Consider the following 20,570-nt stretch of genomic DNA (forward strand, 5'->3'; position numbering starts at 1 on the left):
TTCTGTTCCTCAGAGACAGTCAAATATATTAAATTATTTCTGCATTTGATCATGGCTTTTTGTTTACTGTTTATTACAAGTGAATAGTTAGAACAGTGTGATACCTAATATCTCAGGTGTAGCAAGATTTGGCAAATGTCAGTTTAATTCTAACTTTCTGTAGAAACAGCTTAACCTTTATTTTAAAAAAGGGGCTAGCCCCAAACACGGTAATGGTCCCAATGAAAGATATAATATTTTGGACCATTTGTGAGGAAAAGTCTTGGGGGGGGAGGGGTTAATAAGGGAAGATATACAGGAGCTGATTGGTGCCAGCTAGATTGTTTTTACTGTTTGAGCAAATTGGTCTCCATCTCCTTGTTCCCTTCTGGGAAGAAGAAGCTTTTGGCTGCATAAAAGTTTCAGACTTTGGGACACTTCTGAGTTTGCTGGGTTCATCATGCTTTTGTTCCTCAAAGGACTTGAACTTTGCTTTTCCCTCCTGTCAAGCACATACTTGAACTCCCAGACTACCAAGAAACCCAGCTGGGCTTCATTTATGCAACAGGATAACTCTTAAATACAAATAAACACAGACAAACAGGACAACACCAGAAGAAACAAGCACCACCAACATGTTCATTAGGCTTGGCACCTGTGACATGGCCGAAAAGTCTCTGTGAGGATGAGCCTCTTGAGCCTGTACTCCACGATGCTGCAAAACTGGGATGAAATGAAATGCAGACTCTTCCCGATGTGGTCCCAGGCATGTTCTATCTGAACTAATCAGTCTCCTTATTGCAAACAACCCAATCACTTCATGAATTTCGTGATCTCCTCTATGTGTTGGTTGATCTGAACATGGTTCATTTGATGTTACACCACCAGTCTGTTGCGATGTGGAACTCCTGCAAAGAGAAGCTTCTTTATCAGGTTCTCTTGTGATGGGAGAGGCAAGTCCCCACAGATCAGGTTTAGAAAAAGCACAATTTTCAGGAGGCAAAGAGACATACTCCTTAGAATCTTCTTCAGCCTCTGCACTATGAAATGCAGACTGGCCAGGCTGCTTGCATGCTGCTTTGGCTTCTGGCCTCTCATGGACAGAAGAAAAGCAGGACTTACACAAGCAGGGATTTAAGTGAAACATACGGTCAAATCTTTCCAAGCATACAGAGCATTTAATGTCCAGAGTTGACTCTGCTGGCACTGTCTGGTGCAAATCACCCACACCAGCTTTGGGCAAATAACTTGTATCCACTGTGAACTCCACCTCTGGTGATGCCATGATCTATAAAAGAGAAGGGAGAGAGAGACTGATACTTGGCAAGATGCAATAAAGCTGGGGCAGAAATATGTAAAATTACATTGTTCTTCAGCCATGAGGCCTCTCAGGGTATGTCTACCCTGCAGAGTTTCTCAGAAAAACTACACTTATGTCCACACTGCAATGGTGTTTTCAACAGAAAGTCGAAAGAACGCAGGGGTTTTTCCAACAGCGGTAAACCTCTTTCTACAAGGGAGAAGCCTTTTTCCGAAAGAGCTCTTTTGGAAAAAGGTGTGTGTGGACAGGGAAGCAGTTTTTTTTTTTTTTTTTCAAAAGAAGAGGCCTCCAGGAAAAAGCACAGGAGGTGGCCACTCCATCCATCTTTATCTTTCGAAAAAGAAGATCGCTTTTTCAATGCACTTTTGCTGTATGGGTGCTTTCTTTCAAAAGAAGTTTTTTCAGAAGATCTTTTCCAGAAAAGCTTTTTCTGAAAGAAGCCTGCAGTCTAGACATAGCCTCAGTCAAGGAGACAATGTCATCAAATCAAAACAAAACATCTCCCTGAAGTGAATCCAGTTACTTCCTCTATTGTCTGGGAAGAAAAAGAAAGAGAGATTGTTAAGTATTGTATATTTTTAAACATGTGAGTGGCACTCAGATGGCCAGGGCCAGATAAATGCCAAGACCACATAAATACCAGGGGTTGAAGGATGCACCACCAGTGAGTGACCCTGAAGAAAGACTCTTCATCAGTGTGGTGCCTGACCAGCCTTGTCAATGGCCAGTCCAAAATGATCTTAGCTCCTGATTTTTATCCTCTTCTTCCTCTCCAAGTTTTAACTTGCTGTTTGTTTCCCCTCAGAGATATCCCAGTCATTCCTTTTCTATTACATTGTCTTAAGTGCTTCTTTTTCTCTTTTACCTCTATCTCATTTATTGCAACAGTACTTTCACTCTTTTAATTTGCATGTCTGTGTGTTTAATTTCATTCTTTCCCCTTCTACACTTCCATTATATTTGCTTTTTTCCAACTCTTAAGTCAATACATGTCATTTCTCTCATATTTCCTCTTTCTCTTCTGTTCTACCTCGTGGTTTTTCCTTCCTCAAATCTTATTCCCATTCATAATTTTTCCTTCACCCATTGTTATCAAAGAATTTCATAGGTGTTAGAGGGAAGCAATTTATCAGTGTTAGTGGAAAGCAGTGTATTACCTGAAGTGATATGAGAGAAAGAAAGAAACCAACTTAATTCTGTGTTCACACTGAGTCGACAGAGCCAAGAGATTGGGTGTATGTTTGTGTGTGTATATAACCCTTTAATTGTAAAGTGACCAAATCTGAAATGGAATCAGTTAAACACAACATACATTGCATCATTCAGGGTATTTCTACACAGCAAAGTTATTTTGAAATAACAGCCGTTATTTTGAAATAACTTTACCAGCGTCTACACAGCCAAACCGGGCTTATTTCTAAATTGGTAAACCTCATTCCACAAGGAATAGCACCAATTTCAATTTCAAAATAAGTGCTGTGTAGATGCTTATTTCAAAATAGGGGGCCTCCAGCCCATCCCAGGGTGCCCTGCTGACCGCTCTGGCCACAAGGTAACTTCTGACCTGATGCCCTGCCAAAAGTGGCTTCAGCTGTCCTTAAATGCCCTTCAGTGTCCAATCAGTGTGGATGCACTATTTCAAAATAGCAAAACGCTATTTCGAAATGCATTTTGTGTGTAGACGCATTATTTCAAAATATTTTATTTCGAATGAACTATTTCGAAATTAGATATTTTGAAATAACGCTGTAGTGTAGACATACCCTCACATTCCTATGGAGTTCCGTTTCACAGCATAGTGAAGGCTTGACCCTACATGCTGTTAAAGTGGAGAGCACTCAAAATCTCATAGAACTGAACTTTGTGTCTTTCAAAATCAGAGGTGAAATCCTGGCTCCACTGAAATCAGTGACAAAACCTTTGTTGATTTCAGTAGGGTCAGAATTTCACCTCAGGTCACTGGAAATGACAAGCACTATACCTCATTAATAATCTCCTGAGCCATCCAAACATCAAAACAAATAACTGAACAAATAAAACCCCTATACAAACTGAAACAAATAAAACCCATATAATCTGAAATCCCATTTGTGACTTGTATAAAAATGTAGAAAGGCATGTTTAAAACTTGGTTTGAGAAACAGTTGTATGTTTTTCAATCTTTATGCAAAGAACCAAGCTCTTTCAGCTACTCTGGATGGAAAACAAAAAATTAACCAGCCTCCACAATTTTCTTAGCAGAATGTAATACCCCATTTCATAGTGTTACATTCTGTTTTCCTGAGCTGCCTTACAAGTACAAGCTTGTGTAACCACCACCAGACAAGGCAAACTTGAACCTGAGACCTCTGGAGCTGACTATAGGAGCGTCTACCCTCTGAGGTAAAAGCCAGCTGGCTCCCAGCCTGTGCTGTAGAAGTCTCTTGAGCTTAACTGTTGCTGTGATCTAGGTGCCACTTGTATTGCTCAGTAACCACACTAGGTGTGTGGGTTACACTTGCTTTAAAATAATTTTAATGTACTATTACCAACATCTCCCACCTTTCAATTGCACAATTTTTAGCCACCCTTTTTCTCTTTTTTTGTCTTGCCTTTGATCACATTCTTATCATCAGTTTGCTAAAAAGACCTCTAATACTCCCAGTTTCTAAGATCTTTCATCTCATTCCAGCTACAAAAATATCTTTTTCCTCCTTAATTACCTTTTACAAATGTTTAGATTACAAACAATTCTAAACTCTGTGGATTCCCTTTTTATTTTCTTTCTGAATAATAAATAACAAAACAAACACTTATGTTACATCCTATTTGCCCAAAGTCACATAGGCCATGACTACACTACAGATAAGATCGAAGCAGCCACAGTCAATTTTCTGGGGTTCAAATTAGCGGGTCTAGAGAAGACATGCTAATTTGAACTGAGAGGATGCTCCCATCGATGCCAGTAGTCCTGTTTCTACGAGGAGTAAGGGAAGTCGAAGGGAGAGTGTGCTCCTTTCGACTTCCTGCAGTGTGGACGGCATCAAAATTCAAGTTAAGATACTTGAACTTAAACTATGCAATTAACATTGCTGAAGTTGCATATCTCAATTCAAACTTATCCCATACAGTGTAGACCAGGCCATAGAGAATTAGAGGCAAAGCTGGGATGATTAGGATCAAAGAGTTCCCAATTTCCAAGCCTGTGTTCATTCTTAATCTACATCTTCTTGCCTTTCATTACCACAAGACTGTCTTTGCCTCTGTGTTTGTCTTTTCAAGCGCCGTTGTTTCTTGGCACTGATGTAGAGAGGGAAAGTCCCTTTCTTCTCCTGCGCCTACTCTCTCTTTGCCCTCCCCAGTGTATGTGATGGATCTGTCCAGCTGTTTTTGGCAGTAGCCAATCAGCTGCTCCCTAGAGATGGACACAGGTTTCAGGATTCCAATGGATGACAGTTGGTGGGTCTAACAGCTGAGACTGAATCTAAACATTCCATGCCAGCCGGGTGGGACTTTCTCACAAAGTTGGCACTGGCATGTCCGGCTGAGGCCGAGGTAGCTTCAGTAGGTCAATAATCAAAGTTAAGGTGACAACATTTTTCCTTCCCTTTTCAGATCACACTTAGAAGAAGTATACAGCGTGACAGAGTCTAATGGCAGATCGCAGTGTGAGAATCAGTTATGAACTACACATAGGAAAGAGGTTTCTCTTTGGAATAGGTTACAAGAACTAGTCAGATACATGTCTGATTGCATGCTTTTGCAGCAAGCACATGCATCAAAACACATCAATGCATGTTCTGAAGTGTCAGCACTTCAGAAACAATTACAACATAAATGCAGTGTGGTTAATATACAAAAATCCATGTGTAAAATATGAGATAAAGCGTTATAACATAATTCAGACACTAAGGAAAGTTTCAGGTTATAAGAGAGACCATCATGTACTTGCAGATGCTTTCATACATGCTGTGACACTATATGGAAAGCGTGGGGACACTTTAGAATATTATGAATATCATTATTATAGAATGACCATGAGTTATGCTAGATATGCCGTGTAAGAGATCTGCAAAAATGTTATAATCTGCCAAATATGATAATCTCGTTTATATGTTTGTATCACCTTTGTATTTGGGGTTCTGGGTATGTCTGACTTTCTGTATTACAAACTTGTGCCATGCTTCTGGGTGACGCCCACAGACAATTTGGTAATGCACTGACTAGCGTGGCTGATGGACCACCAAGAACCACCAGCTATTCAACTGACCCATTGAGATAAGGTAAGGGATACACCATGTGACTCAGCAGGGCCGTGCTTATGGACAGAACTCTGAGGCTTCAAAGTCATCACTGGGCAGCTTGTGTTTGGGACAAAGGAGGTAGAGGCCATACAGCAAATGACTATAAAGGGCAGGTGCATCTTCTCCATTTTGTCTTCATTCCTGCTTCTTGCCTCTGGAGGAACTCTGCTATGACTTAAAATTCTGAACAAAGGATTGAAAGACCCATCCAAGCTGTGGATGTGTTCCAAAGGAACTTTGAAGTCAGCACTGTTACCAGTACTGCTAGGAACCCAATGCACTTTGAAATTGTATATATGGGAGCCCATGTCTACACTATGAAGTCAATCTTCCAGGCTTTCATTTAGCAGGTCTAGTTAAGAGACGCTAATTCGAATTGAGAGGGCGCCCTCGTCGGTGCTGGTACTGCCCCTCACAAGGAGTAAGGGAAGCTGATGGGAGCAAATGCTCCTGTCAACCTTCCGCTGTGTGAACGGCGCAAAATTACGATTTAAAATATATTGGCTCCAGCTACATAATTAACATTGCTGGGGTTGCATATCTTAAGTCAAACTTCCCCTTTAGTGTAGACCTGGCCAGACTTTCTTATCATTTAATTTCTTTCTTCTTGTTCTTTCTTTTTTCTTTTTAAGAAACTATTTCTATTTTCTGACATTCTTCCAAACCTTCTTCGGTTTTTCTCCCTTTGGCCCAGATGCAGCTGATGCATCTCATATGAAGGGGAAACCAATTTCCTCTTTGTAACTTGACCTGTCATTATCCTAGCAACTTTCCTGTGATCCCTAAAGTTACGGAAGAGGATAATAATGCTCAGAGATAATGGCGAAATGGGTTCCTTTTGGGCAGGAATGTTATTACATGCTGTGGTGATCACTACTCCAGACAAGCTCTTTAGTTTAACATAATAAGGCTTTACCCCCAAAACAGACCTTTTGGATTCCTGTTTAATGCATAAAAAATGAAAAAAATTACTGTCCCGCAGAAGCATAGTCCTGTATACGCAGCCTGCCATGCTGAAATGATTGCACGCATTCAGGGATATGGGACCCAGCTTTCAAAACATGCTTATTACAAAGACTACATAAAACTCATTCCATGAATCGTCAGTAGGTTCTGGGGCTAGAAGCATATGTATGGCACGCAGCCAACAACTTTGAAAAGTATCAATCCTGAGTGTGCGAAGGAGCTGAGCTTCACATTATAAGCCAAGTTGAATCAGCTCTTAAGTTTGAGAAAAAGGTATACTTTTCAAGTAAATACTGAAATGTACTTAGAATTGTAAGCTCACAATCCCAGCCCCAGACATAAGCACAGAGAAACACACATGCAAACATACACATGCTTTTGTGCAAATATGCATACACATGCTTTCGTGCACACCATTGACAGAACACCTGTTCCTCACAACTTTAGAAGTCTAATTTTATTGAGCTACTGGAAAGTCAGGGACAGGAGGCATGTAAGCAATGTGCAGCCAACATCCACTCTTTGCTCATCAAGTTCAAACATATTCCACCCTGAGAGAGTCGTCCACTAGTGTGAGGCTCCACAGGTGATGGCCTCAACTGCCATTTTCCTTATGAAATCAGTGACAAAAAGATAATGAAAACACCTTATCCTCAGGTCCTCCAAGCAGAAATGCATGCAGATACAAGGTTTCGCCAATCAGGTTTGGCCAGTTAACAAACAGGCTTTCTGCAAACTTCAGAATAATGGCAAAGGGCTAGACAGATGCTTTCAAGTACAACCCTGAGCAAGAATGGTGCATGAACTTCCCCATCCCAGGAATAGCCCTGAGAGGGAACACCCCACAGAGGCACATTTTTTTGTCTGCTTTCTTTTGCTCTGGGGGAAAGGACAGCATTTCACTCCTTGTGTATCTTAGCAGCAAGGGCCTGATCCAAACCCACTGAACTCCATGTTGACTTCAAGGCTGTGTCTAGACTGGCAAGTTCTTCCGCAAAATCATCTGATTTTGCGGAAAAACTTGCCAGCTATCTACACTGGCTGCTTGAATTTCCGGAAAAGCACTGACGATCTCATGTAAAATCATCAGTGCTTTTTCGGAAGTACTATGCTGCTCCTGTTTGGGCAAAAGTCTTTTTCCGAAAGACTTCTGCGCTAAAGGGCCAGTGTAGACTGCATAGTACTGTTTTCTGCAAAAAAGCCCCGATCGCGAAAATGGCGATTGGGGCTTTTTTTGGGAAAACCGCGTCTAGATTGGCCATGGATGCTTTTCCGCAAAAAGTGCTTTTGCGGAAAAGCATCCTGCCAATCTAGACGTGATTTTTCCGAAAATGCTTTTAATGGAAAAGTTTTCTGTTAAAAGCATTTTCGGAAAAATCATGCCAGTGTAGACGTAGCCCAATAGTTGAGGGATTCAACCCCAAATAAGGATTTCTTATTTGTTTGCTGGCTTGCCGACCACGAGTGGCACATTAGACAGGGAAAGACACCCCCACCAGTCCTGCTATCCCAGTCTAAGAACAGCCACCTGTCTTAGGTGTGTCTGGACAGGAAGGAAAAAGGGGTTGAGTTGTTTCCATACAGACTAGAATGCACTGCAAAAAATAACCAATTCAAACTTGAGGCACAACAGTATTGTGGAAAAAAAAATAAGTAGAAGTAGATATAAGAAAAGGCATGCCCACGACAGAGACACGTTACACAATAGCAATAGCCAAACAAAACATGATCATGTCATTATTCTCCACAATGCCAGTTCCAAATTTTAGAACTATAAATAGAGCTATTTATAAACTAAAATCCACACCAGCTGACTGTTGGGGCACAGTCACAAACTGGGGGGGGGGGAACTAAAGTAATGAGGAAAGAAGCAGGATATTCCAACCCCAGAGGCAATTCATCCCAGAAATTCAATTTCAGTTCTAGAACTTGATTAAGCCATTAGTCCCCATCATGTTGTCATGGAGACCCCTTCGCTGGGTGAACTGAGGGAACTATACATGTGGTACAGAACCAACGCCAACACCTGTCCGTGCCCTGAAATATGCAATTCCTGAAAGCTCCCCTTCATGCTTAATTTATTTCCAGAAGCTTTACTTTGCAGAGGGAGGGCTCTAATTCCAAATTTTGGAAACTGGGTTTTATATTAAAATAGCTTCATTAAAGAGAAATAATAAGAAACGAGACAGGATGCCCTCAGCCCCGATACACCTCAGAATAAGACACAAAACCACCAGCATGTTGAGACCATAATCCAGACTAAGATTACTCATTTATTCCCACCATATCATTGTGTAAATCTTCTGGAAAGGAGAGTATGTGAAGGTAAGTACATACTATGCCCCAGGACAGGGGGATGCCCAGTGGCATCTTTAAGGCTCTAGGCTCATGTTTCTTCTCACTGAAACCTGTTGTCTGAAAATGTTGAACTCTCCCAGTCTAACTAATCCATTTTAGTGTGTTTGTGCAGATTAATTTTTCTGGGGCTACTACTGGCAAAGCTGTAGCCACTAGGATATATTTCCCCTTTCTCTGAGTCCAGTATAAAGCATTTGCAATATCCCAGTTCATTTCCGGAGAAGCCTGTGCTTTTCCTGGCTGCTCCGGTGATCCTGTCTCAGGCCTGGCTCTGCAACTGCAGTTTGTTTCCTGCTTTCTGTCACTATTTCCCCCCTTTTGCTGCCTTGTCTCGTCAATCAGTCATTTGGTGAGGCTGCAGGAGACTGATCACTCCCTTGTCTGGCTCCCACAGCTCTCCCCGTGACCTTTTGCCTGCCCACTCCTTTTCCTGCTGCTAGCTGGTGCAAGGGGGTGGCAAGGCCCCCTCTTGTCTTCCCTCAGCTCTCTGGTAAAGGGAAAAGGTGGTTACTTCCCCTTATATACACAAGAGCTCCTCCCAGATGCTCCCTCTGGTATCTGTGGTCATCTTCTACCCCAGCTTCCTCAGATGGGAGATGACCATTATCTAGTTCTTCCAAGCATCCACATCTTGGGTTCCCATTTCCTGGGCCAGGAAAGCAACAATTTCTTCCTTGCTCCAGGCTTCTGTTATGTTCCCTCCATCTGAGGCATCTGGCATTGGCTACTGTTGGCAGACAAGATACTGGGCTAGATGGACTTTTGGTCTGACTCACTATGGTTGTTCTTCTGCTCTTTTGTGATGATTCCCCTCCCCACTGCCGGGGGGGGAGAAAATGATGTTTTCCCTGCTCCATCCTGTCTTTTAGCACTCCTTCCCACTCACCCACAGCATGGAGGGTTGGTATAATTATCCTTCTGGTCACCACAACTTCTCCCACTACCTCTGGGAGGCAAAAAACCCCCAGGAGACACAGACATGCTGATTTATAGTAATGTAGCAATTATGTTCTAAGATGGAGGCCCAACATTGCAACATATGTGGGCTTAGGAACTTCCTGGAAGTAAAATAAGCACGGAGATGGATACTCAGGGATGGACTTGACCAGGAGGGCAGTGACAAAAAGCAGTGCTGGCTGTGCATCTTGCCTAAGACTCCATTTTACACACTCCGGGGAATGCTGGTATAACTGCATCCAAGGATTGGAATGGAATTGTTGGGTTGAACTGCATCATGGCCCCAAATTTCGCCTCATTTTGTGGATTTTATTTTGGGAACATCCTGTTTCATTCCTAATTGCTGCTACTTTATCCATTCATTAATCAGAGGAAACCCAATCCCTCAAATTTAGAAGATGAGCCTTGTTTGACCGCCCCGGTAAGGAGTCAGACAGTAAACTCGCAAAGGAAGTGTAGTGGCATCACGGACAGAGCCGGTCCTACATAGCATGGTTCAGGATAGTCACTGCAGGTCCCACGCTTTGGGGGGCCCCAGATGGCTGCCTCAATCGGCCTATAGTTGGGATTCAGGGGCTTACTGGAGGGCCTTGTGCGGGGTGGCAGCAGCCTCTCTTGCACTTACCGCGGTGGCCTGGCAGCCTGCTCCACAGCATCGGAGAAGCTGAGCGCATTTAGCCAGGAGAGGGCGGAAGGGTTGACAGGTGTCCGGTTTTGAACCAGACAGTCCTGTATTTTTTAGCTTTCTGTCTGGGAAACAAATTGAGAAAACATAAATGAGAAAATAAAATGTCGGGTATTTTCTAACTAAGATGGAATGTCGATGGTGATGGAATGTCAAGTGTGTCCGGTACTTTTGTTGAAACCATCTGGCAATTCTAGAGGGCGGCAGGGTGGGGCAGAGCAGAGTGAAGCAGGATGCCGGGCTACTCCTTTTCCCACTGCTGCGGCAAATGCTGGGGGGTGGAGGGTGGCAACCCCTGCAACCACCACATGCCAGGCCACAGCTTGTATTGTGTGGGGCAGGGGGCAAAGCTGAGGTGGGAAGAGACATAGTGGGAATGAAGCAGGGGTGGCGTTTGGGAGAAGGGGTGGAGTGGGTGCTGTATGTCGCAGAAGCAAGACAGGGGTAAGGCCTGTTGCAGGGGAGGGGTTGTCCCAGGCCCCACGCATGGTGGGTTGCCCCAGCCCCCACATCCGCCTAGGGACATCCTTGATCACAGTTCTAACACATTAGGCAGGATGAGTGTATGTGCATTTGTGCTTTAAGTTTAAATTGGGCTGGCAAATTGCATTACTAATTAGCTCTGTTTTATCGATTTGTTTTAAGAGGCAACCTAGTCCCCAATATTTGGAATCAGAACCGTTGCCAGCCTTGGTAAGAATCCTCACGGTAGCCTTAGTATGGAGACTAGAGAGATAAGGAGTGCGAGAGGATGGCCTTTTATTGGACCATCTTCAGAGACAGAGAGTATCTTTTGAACTACACCGAGGTCTTCTTTTTCAGAGACAACAAGACAGCATGAGCAGAGAGGTGAAAATCTGATGACTAACAAATTAAGGGAAGGTTAGAGTGGAAAAGCCAGGAAAAGCACAGGCTTCTCAAGAAAAGAACTGGGATACTGCGAATGCTTTATACTGGAATCAGAGAAAGGAGGAAAGTTCCTAATGGCTACAGCATTGCCAGCAGTAGCCCCCCCAAAATTGAGCTGCACGAACACACTAAGGTGGATTAGTAATAGAAATGTAGCCGTGTTAGTCTGGTGTAGCTGAAGCAAAATGCAGGACTATGTAGCACTTTAAAGACTAACAAGATGGTTTATTAGATGATGAGCTTTCGTGGGCCACGAAAGTCTTTAAAGTGCTACATAGTCCTGCATTTTGCTTTAAGGTGGATTAGTTAGACTGGAAGATTTCAACACTGCAAGACAACAGGTTTCAGTGAGAAGAAATGTGAACCCAGAGCCTTAAAAATGCCACTGGGCATCCCCCTGTCCTGGGGAATCCCTTGGCAATGTGAAACTAGCATAAGAGGAATAATCAGACCTACGGGACACATTGGTAACAAAAATGGAGGCAAGGTACATGTGTGGTGTTAATGGATGGTAATATGCCAGTTGAAAAACCCCCCACTGAACAGGAACAAAACCAAAACATTGAAACTGTCACACCAAAAAAATGTGGATTTGTTTCAAGTTGATCAAAAAGTTTCCCTTCGATAAAATAAAAATGTTTGTTCCAATCACATTTTATGTAATCTGTAATATTTTTAAAAAATATATTATATGATTTTAAAAAATATGTAATGAAAAGTTATTTTAAAAAGGAAATCAAATTGTTAAGCTTCAAAAAGGAAAAATGGAGTGTTTCAACCTTATCAAAATGCCTTTTCCTTCCCACATTATCTGGTCAAGTGTAATTTTAGTAAAATAGTCACATTTATGGAAAATGTTTTTCTATTGATTAATTATGATTTTTCTCTGGAAGAAAAACCTGACCCACATGATGAATCCTAGGAATGATCATACACAGGGGGAAATTGACCTTTCTATCTTGTCATAACCGTTCAGAGAACTTGTGTGTGTGTAAAACAGGGATTACGGACAAAAATAAGCCTTAATGTTTTTGTATGCTCTGTACAACATTGTCTCAAAGTAGAGACAATGGTAGCAGTCTGCTGGCTAGTAACTTCAGCAGAGTCAAAAGCAGTTAATTTCCAAAGACATGACATAGAAATATGGCAACTGTACTTGCAAGAAAAAACAACAACTCTCTGCCCTTCAGAAGCCAATCAACCAAAACAAAAACCAACCTTGCCTCCAAAATGCTGAGTGGAGTAGCACTTAGGCTTTGTCTGCACTGTGAGTTTTTGCAGTAGAAAATATGCTAATGAGACTGACTCATGCTAATAAGTCCCTCATTAGCATATTTTCTGCAGCAAAAACTCGCAGTGTAGACGTAGGTTTACATGCCTTTAAATATCCTGTCCCTCATTAGCATAAACATGGCCACCGCTTTTTTCGAAACAGAGTTTTTTCAGAAAAACGGCAGTCTAGACATGGCAGTCGAAAATAAAGCCTCAAAAAAGTCAACACTGGTATTTTTTTGCTCAAAGTGCTCATGGAGGCAGGTCTTAAGGGAAGTATGTTTGAAGCTCTTAGACCTAAAATGGGGCGGGGAAATTGAGTCATTGACAAAAATGTCCTTTCCTGCAGAATGTTTGTTAGACATCAAATAGGTGTTAACCAACATTCAGATTTTTCAAGAGCCTGACTAAAAATTCCTTCCTCTTCCACTGTTCGACTTTCATTCTCCTAGGTCTTGTGATCTCATCAATTCGTCAGTTCCCCAACCAGCATAAAAACCTTCTAGGTGAGATGGAACCTGAATTTGTAAAGTTAAAAAGCAGGCCTTTATAGATCACAGAAAGCAAAAAAGAGCACAGCCATGTTTTTTCCCCATGGGCCGGGGAGAGATCACTTTAAAAGGATCAAATATAAACATAGTATATTTTCCTTTTGCTATGGACAGATCCTCAATGTCACTAGGAATTTCTCTTATTCAGGTAACAGCAATACAGTAATTCCTCATTTAACACGATAGATGCGTTTCTGAAAATGTTCGTGCTAAGAAAAACGTGCTATGCGGGGTCAATTTTCCCATTAAACATAATGGAAAAGGTAGGGGTTGCGTTTCAGGTGGTGGTGGTGAAGTCAATTTTTTGTTGGTGCTAGGTCATCGTCAACATTAGATGATGTAGATCTCCTCTACATATTTTCCATTAGGTGAGACTGTGTACAAACAACCTTCTTAGCATTCACTGGTGTTGCATTTTTGCAACTTTCCTTAATTTTCTCAGCTTGGGCACAGATCATGCGCACACTAGACTCATGCATATTCACTCATGATAAGGGATAATACATGTACGTCATACACTTCACAGCAAGATATCTAGCAACACAAGATCTCTAGCAACACAAGTTGCAGTGGTTTGTTAAAACTCAAAGATAAACACATGAGTGAGCGGAGGAGCACTGTGACCACGTCTACTCATCCACTCGTGTATTACCACTGTTTTCACCAACATTTACCACCACGCAAAGTAGTCTGCCACTTGATTATTTTCATATTTTTTGGAGATGGTCATGTTATTCAAAAAACGTTCCCTAAAAAATAAATCGTGCTATTACAAAAACGTGTTAAGCAGGCACATGTTAAATGAGTAATTACTGTATTGCATCAACTGAGTTCTAAAAACCAATCCTGGGCCTGTCACTGTGGCAAACGGAAAACCTTCCTGTGAAAACCTTCCTATGAAAGGCCTTTGAGGGTGAAAGGAGAGAAAAGGGAAGGCAGGAGAGAAGAGGGATTCCAGATGGCTCTCCAATGAAGCTGCATAGTTGCAACTTATTGCCTGCAGTGATCGTAATGTGAGTGTCTATGGTCTGAGTAGTACCTACCAGCTGTGAGATTTTAGCAGGGAAGGCCTGTGAAGGGTATTTTTGAAAAATAACAACATAAAAGGTGAAATCTTCAGCAGGTATACACTGGAAAGTTGCACTGATTTCACTGGAGCTATGCCCAATTTACGCCAGCTGTGGATTTGGCCCCTTAAAATTTATATTCAAACAGCCAAATTTGAACCCCAAATTGGAAGGATCCAAGCAGCAAAATTGGAGCCTCAAATTTCCAGGAAGTTCAGAGCTGAGGGCTTTAGAAGAATCCATCTCGAATGAAAGGAAATGCTTGTGTAGTGATTTATAGTCTTGTATATACCTCAGCTCAATAAAATCCCAATAAAAATCCCAGTGCATTGAGTCAACAACTTACCACAAAAGGGTCTATATGCCTGCCTGCAGTTCCAGTAGTCAAGAACAAAGAGTTGGCCTGCCATCAAACCTGGCCTAGACAGCCCCAGAGGCCTTGTTTCCTCTGAGCACCAACCAGAGAGGAAAGGGAAATGCAGAGGTGAGAGTCTGCAAGCTCTTTCAGTTTCCATATCAGCCTGAACAAACACTCTTTGTCAACTGCTATCAATTATGTGCCCCAGAATCATAAAGCTTTCTTCTTCCAGCATGAACGAGGGCCTGCACAGTATCCCACAAAGAAAGTGCCCCTTGTCTCGTGTGTCCCACCAACTCCTGCAGTTGTTCCCTCCCCTTCTTTTCCTTTTTTTTTTTTTTTTTTTTTTTTTTTTGGTTGAGTGCAGGATTTATAAACTCTTTGAAACATGTTTTTGCCAGATGTAGGCCTCAAGTGCACTGGCAATTGCTTCCTGTCCTGTTCCTAGTGCAAAGCAGATGGAATTACACAAGAGTTTGCTGAATGAATCCACCATCCCCCCCCCTTAATTAAATGCTAGGATTGTAAGGAGACTGCCCTACTCCCGGCAAAGATCCAGCTGCTCTCCAATCCAACACTGTAAATTACCAGCTCATTAAAATCACTGTATTTCCTCTGAATAGGTGTCTGGAACCAGCATTTTCCCTCTGATAATTGGGTGGCTTGCCTTGCTAATTAACGCGGCAGTAGTGCAATGTGTCGTTTAGGACTGTGCAGTGTTTACACTCTGCAGTGGTTTTGTCTTACAGCTGCATGTCTCTCTCATATCTATATACCTGTATATATCCCTGAATATCATTGACCCAACCTGGTCCAACTCAAGTAAAAGACAGGAGCCTTTTCAGACTCACGGTGCCTAGCTGAGACGAAGTGCCATTGTTCTCTTCTTCACACTGTATCTCAGGGGTCTCCAGCTCCCAGCCTGTGGGCCAGCCCCTGCCTGAACAGTTGCACATTCTGGCCTGGGAATCCCAATGAGCCGGGGGGGGGGGGGGGAGCCTGTCTCTTACTGTCCCCCAAGCCCTGCCCCTTCAGAGATCACCAAGGGACCTGGCACTGCATGGCAGCTGTGGTGCCCCCCCCCCCCCCACACCACACACACACACCCTGCAGCAGCAGGAGTCACAGGGAAGTGGAGCACACTGGGCAGGCATACTCGCTCCATTTCCCCACTGCTCCTGCTGCTGCAGGGAGTATGGGGGGGTGTCCACCACTGCTGCCACCCTGCCTCAGGCCTCCCCACTGGTGATCCCTAAAGCCGTGTCCTTGGGGGATGGGGTGCCATGAAGGAGAGAGGGCGGAGTGGTGGCAGAAAGGGGCAGGGCTTGAGCAATGGGAGCGGGAACAGACAGCTCCCTACTCCTCCCCCACCCAGCATGCCGGGACTCGGGTCGGATTGCGCAATTGCTGTGGCCGGGGGTGGCCCGTGGGCCAGGAGTTTGTGACCCCTGAGATACACTTTGAAGAAGAGAACGGTGGCACTATCTCTGAGGTAGCAAATGAGAGTCTGAAAAGGCTCCTGTCTTTCACCTGAGCTGGGCCAGGTTTTGAAAATCCTGCTCGCTGTCTTTTTCTCTTAAGTTCAAAAGCAGGAAGGATTTCAGAAAGGCCGTATCAGCTGCTCCTTGTAATCCTCCCACATGCGAGGCTGGTCTTTAAACCATTGTGACATTTGTTTGGGGAATGAAAAACATAATATTAGCCCAGCTGTTTGCATTTTACCCACACTATTCACTTGCTTTGATGAGGGAGCTTGTTTGAAAATAAAAATTACAACAAGAGGAAGGGATGCTTTAGTGAATAAACTTCTTCTAGCAAGCCCAGGTTTCCAAATGTCTGGCATCCATTTCAAGCTGAAAGCGAAAACCAGAATGTCCTGCGGGACTGAAGGTCTAAAGGCCAACGTTCTTCACAGACAGCTTGAGTCTGTCTGTGTGTTTGAGCCCCCTGTAGACAACGATTCTCATTCGCAGACCAGAGCCAGATCCTTGGCCTCTCTGCATTGCTTAGAGCAGCTAGAAAAGGAGGCAGCTGGGATGTGAGGAGCACACTTTATCCTGCGTCACGACTGAGTCTGGGATATAATGGAGGTGTTTTGGGGTGAGGCCGGCACACACATTGCTCCAGCTGATCCTTGGTTAGCCATTCGCAGATCGACACTTTGGGTCCAGTAAGGGCTTGGCGCTCCCTTTCTCTCTTCCCTCCTCCCCTGACAATTCCTCTAATGTAAGTTACCCAAACAAACACGAGAGCAGGGCAAGTCCCCATCTCTTAGTTCAAAATGGGGCTTGTCTTTCAGGCCATTTCCCAGACACTTCCCTTGGGTGACTGTTTCAGGTGCGCCACGTGACTTCTCTCTGGAATTCCCGAACTAGAATCTGCTCCTTAGGATGGGTGTCAAGGAGCGACATCATCTCACCCTCTACACTGCTAGGGTTGGATGACCCAAAGTGAAAATGGGCTACTGGATGAGGCTATGCCAACAGGCTCCTTCCTGGTGCTGGGCTGGCGCTAGGTTGTATCCCCTCTCTTGTGGGGCTGGCCTGACAGTCATGCCCCCAGCTCCTTGGCACTGCTCAATGTAGCTCCCTGAACATTCTGCAGTGCTTTCTTGGGGTGGGGGAGTGCTTGACTTTTTGGGCAAAACTAAGTGTTTGTCTAATTCCTGTTGCCAGCTGAGGATCAAATGGTTCAAAAATGCCCAGTTTTGTCAAAAGTTGGGACTTCCAGGACAGGGCTTAAGAGGGGGTCTATCTCAGCCAAAACAGGATGCATGGTCACCCTATGCTCTACCAAAAGCTGACTAGTGTCTCCACACCTTTGAAATCAAAAGACCCCACCAAGAACCTGGGTTAAAGTGCTAGTAAGAGGAAACCAGGGTTATGTATGATCCTGTGTGTGCTCAGAACAGCTTGTAATTATGCTCCATGGTGATGGTATTTGCTTTTTGTTGTCTGAAATGCCCTCTCTGTTTTAGCACTTTAAGTTAAATTGAAGAACTGCATAGGCTGCTGCTTTTCAAAAGAAAGACAAAGTGATTGGGTGATATCTTTTCTTGGACCAACTTCTGCTGGTAGAAGGGAAACGCTTTCAAGTTACAGACAGCTCTTCTCAGCTCTGGAGAAGTTAACCTGAGTGACAGGAAAGAGAAGACATACTGTAAGTGCACACTGTGTATCAGAACCTCCAGGGAGAGAAAACACCAAGCACTAAGGAGGTTTTGATCTAGGAGAGAAAAGTTATTTGGACATGCTCATTGAAAAATAAAAGAAAAATGTGCGTAGTAAATATTAATTACATTAATTAATTCCATTAATGAAATTAATCTAATTAATGACACTATCTAAAGAGAAAAAAAGAGTGTGAGCATAATTCAATTAGCTTCAGAAAGAAGACAATACAGACACAGGCACAGCACTAAATCTATGCCAATTTATTTTTAAGTGTATCTGACATATGTAAGGATCTGTTTTCTCCATTGTACTAATGTGTGTTATGTTGTATTGATCTGGAGTGTACCTGTAGCTGTGTTTACATATGATGGAGGGACATCTCCCGCAGAGCAGTCCCTTTGGTATGTGAAAAAGCGATCAGTTGTTGATATAGTTTGCATGCAAAGCTGTTCTTATTTGACCAATAACCATTTAAAAACTTGGACACTATTGAAAATTCTCAGCTAGATCCACATAGCGCTGTTGAAATCCAGTTTGCATCAGCTAGAACTACAATCCATTAACAAATAAAACAAGCTTTTAGGTTTCGGTCCTTCTCTGTGTGTGCTGCCTGTCTGCTGATGACAATATTAGAATTAGAGATTTAATAGTGTAGTCTATTAACTGATTAACCGATAAGCAAAAGTTTATAGGTTAATACTGTAGACTACACACATTTCCCTTCCCTCCTTCCCGGCCCTTGCCAATACATTTTTCAGCAGGCTGGCCAGCAGCCCAGCTCAGTCCTGGCTTGCACTGGGTCTGTGATCTACGCCCACTGTGGCTCTGCATTTAAAGTGTATTAGGAGTCAGGTGGGCAGGCAGCTGGGCTCAGTTCCAGCTCATGCCAGGTCCAGGAGCTCATGCCCTTTCCCCTCCCCTCCCCTCTCCGGACAGGGACTGCTGCCACCTCATGGACACCAAGCAGCTGGTCTCCGAGGGAACTTCTCTCGTGAACCAGTTCTCACCTGGCAGCCCATGCTGCTGTCTCTGATACAGAGGCAGCAGTGCAGAGTGGCAGGGGGCTCCTTGAGAATGGGGCCAGAGTGCACTGGCTTCTGGCCACACCCCCCGAGGACTATAGAATAGTCGATTAACCGAGAAGAATTCATGAGGTTAATCAACTTTTCAATTAAGAAATATTTAAGATCCCTAATCAGAATAAGGATTCAAAGATCAAACACTCTAAGGGTACGTCTACACTTGCCTCCTAGTTCGAACTAGGGAGGCAAATGAAGGTGACCAAAGTTGCTAATGAAACGTGGGATACTTTATGAGGAGTACCAGTTACTACGAGTTAAGGGATTTTTCTTGGAATACTGTGTCTATACTCTGAAAGTTAAATCCAAAATGGCGACCGGCTGCGACTATGCTAATCAAGCGCAGGATATTTAAATCCTGCACTTCATTAGCAACTTTGGTCGCTGTCATTTGCCTCCCTAGTTCGAACTAGGGGGCAAGTGTAGATGTACCCTAAGGCTGTGTCTACATTGGCACCCCTTTCCGGAAAAGGGATGCTAATGTAGACTTTAAATATCCCCCGCGGCATTTGCATTTACATGGCTGCCGCTTTTTTCCGGCTTGGGGATAAGCCGGAGAAAAGCGCCAGTCTAGACGTGATTCTCCGGAAAATAAGCCCTTTTCCGGAGGATTTCTTATTCCTACTTTCAAGGACTTATTTTCCGGAGAATCACGTCTAGACTGGCGCTTTTCTCCAGCTTATCCCCAAGCCGGAAAAAAGCGGCAGCCATGTAAATGCAAATGCTGCGGGGGGTATTTAAATGCCCCGCGGAATTTGCAATTCCAAAGTCTACATTAGCATCCCTTTTCCGGAAAGGGGTGCCAATGCAGACGTAGCCTAAGAGTGCTAATATCAGGCAACACTGTTTGGAAATGTTCAGCTCATCAAATATGGGCAAAAGTCATGCAATCTAGGAAAGGAATTGTTCCATTCACCCATCCCCAATGTGAAACACTAATATAATACATGAAATCATTAGTAGTATTTGTTTCACTAAGAAGCCCAACTGAGATCAGAGTCTCATTGTGCAATGGGCTGCATAAATAAACAGTCCCTGTTTCAAAGAGCTTACAATTTTAATGGACAAGATATAGAACATCAAAGCATAGTGAACAATAATAGGTTGCAGACACCATATTAAGTCCATGAGTTTTCCTAGTGGGGAAAGAATTTTCCTCTATCATCTGAAATGCTTTGGGTGGGGGTTTGTTAGTGGGGGATTACCAAAAGGAAATATCTGAATCATACTCGTTAGTGTTTTAGCACTCCGTTGTGGGGCTTCCAACACAAGTGCATACACAGCATTGGGCCTGTAGCTTGTAATTCTTAGAAAAACTGGTTCTTTGGCAGTTCTATGGGGAATGTCGCACTTTCATTTGACTTTTTGCACATTTTTTTTTGTATATTTTTCATATTGTTACTCTTTCAGGGACTCAGGATTGTTCCCATTAGAAGGAGAAGCTGACCACACGAGTCAGGTTGCAGTTCTTCTTTGGTGTATCCTCTTCCCCTGAGCAGAGTGAGAACAAACAAGGACAAGCAGTTTCCTTGCTCAGAAATCCCCAAGTCTGCCACTCCAGTAACCTCTGTCAGTGAGACTCTCTGCTTCCTCTCAGGATTCCACTCACTAC

At 43.4% G+C, this 20,570-nt stretch overlaps 1 protein-coding gene across 2 annotated transcripts in view; it reads right to left on the bottom strand.

Annotated features, from left to right (window-relative positions):
* Nucleotides 1–532: 532 nt before the first annotated feature.
* Nucleotides 533–20,570, bottom strand: part of LOC149524119 (E3 ubiquitin-protein ligase Topors-like) — a 36,448-nt gene continuing 16,410 nt past the window's right edge. The window contains exons 1-2 of one of the 2 annotated variants that reach the window (XM_089779171.1): nucleotides 4,524–4,774; nucleotides 533–1,267 (exon numbers count right to left, since the gene is read on the bottom strand). In XM_089779171.1, the coding sequence (XP_089635297.1) occupies nucleotides 533–1,264 (732 nt within the window). In that variant the 5' untranslated portion in view covers nucleotides 1,265–1,267; nucleotides 4,524–4,774. Of the gene's footprint in view, nucleotides 1,268–4,523; nucleotides 4,775–20,570 lie in introns of those variants that run through there. The other variant, XM_089779170.1, reaches the window with a different exon arrangement.

The sequence above is a fragment of the Pelodiscus sinensis genome, chromosome 6 (assembly GCF_052426305.1).
Source record: "Pelodiscus sinensis isolate ZL-2025 chromosome 6, ASM5242630v1, whole genome shotgun sequence".
Classification (NCBI taxonomy): Eukaryota; Metazoa; Chordata; order Testudines; family Trionychidae; genus Pelodiscus; species Pelodiscus sinensis.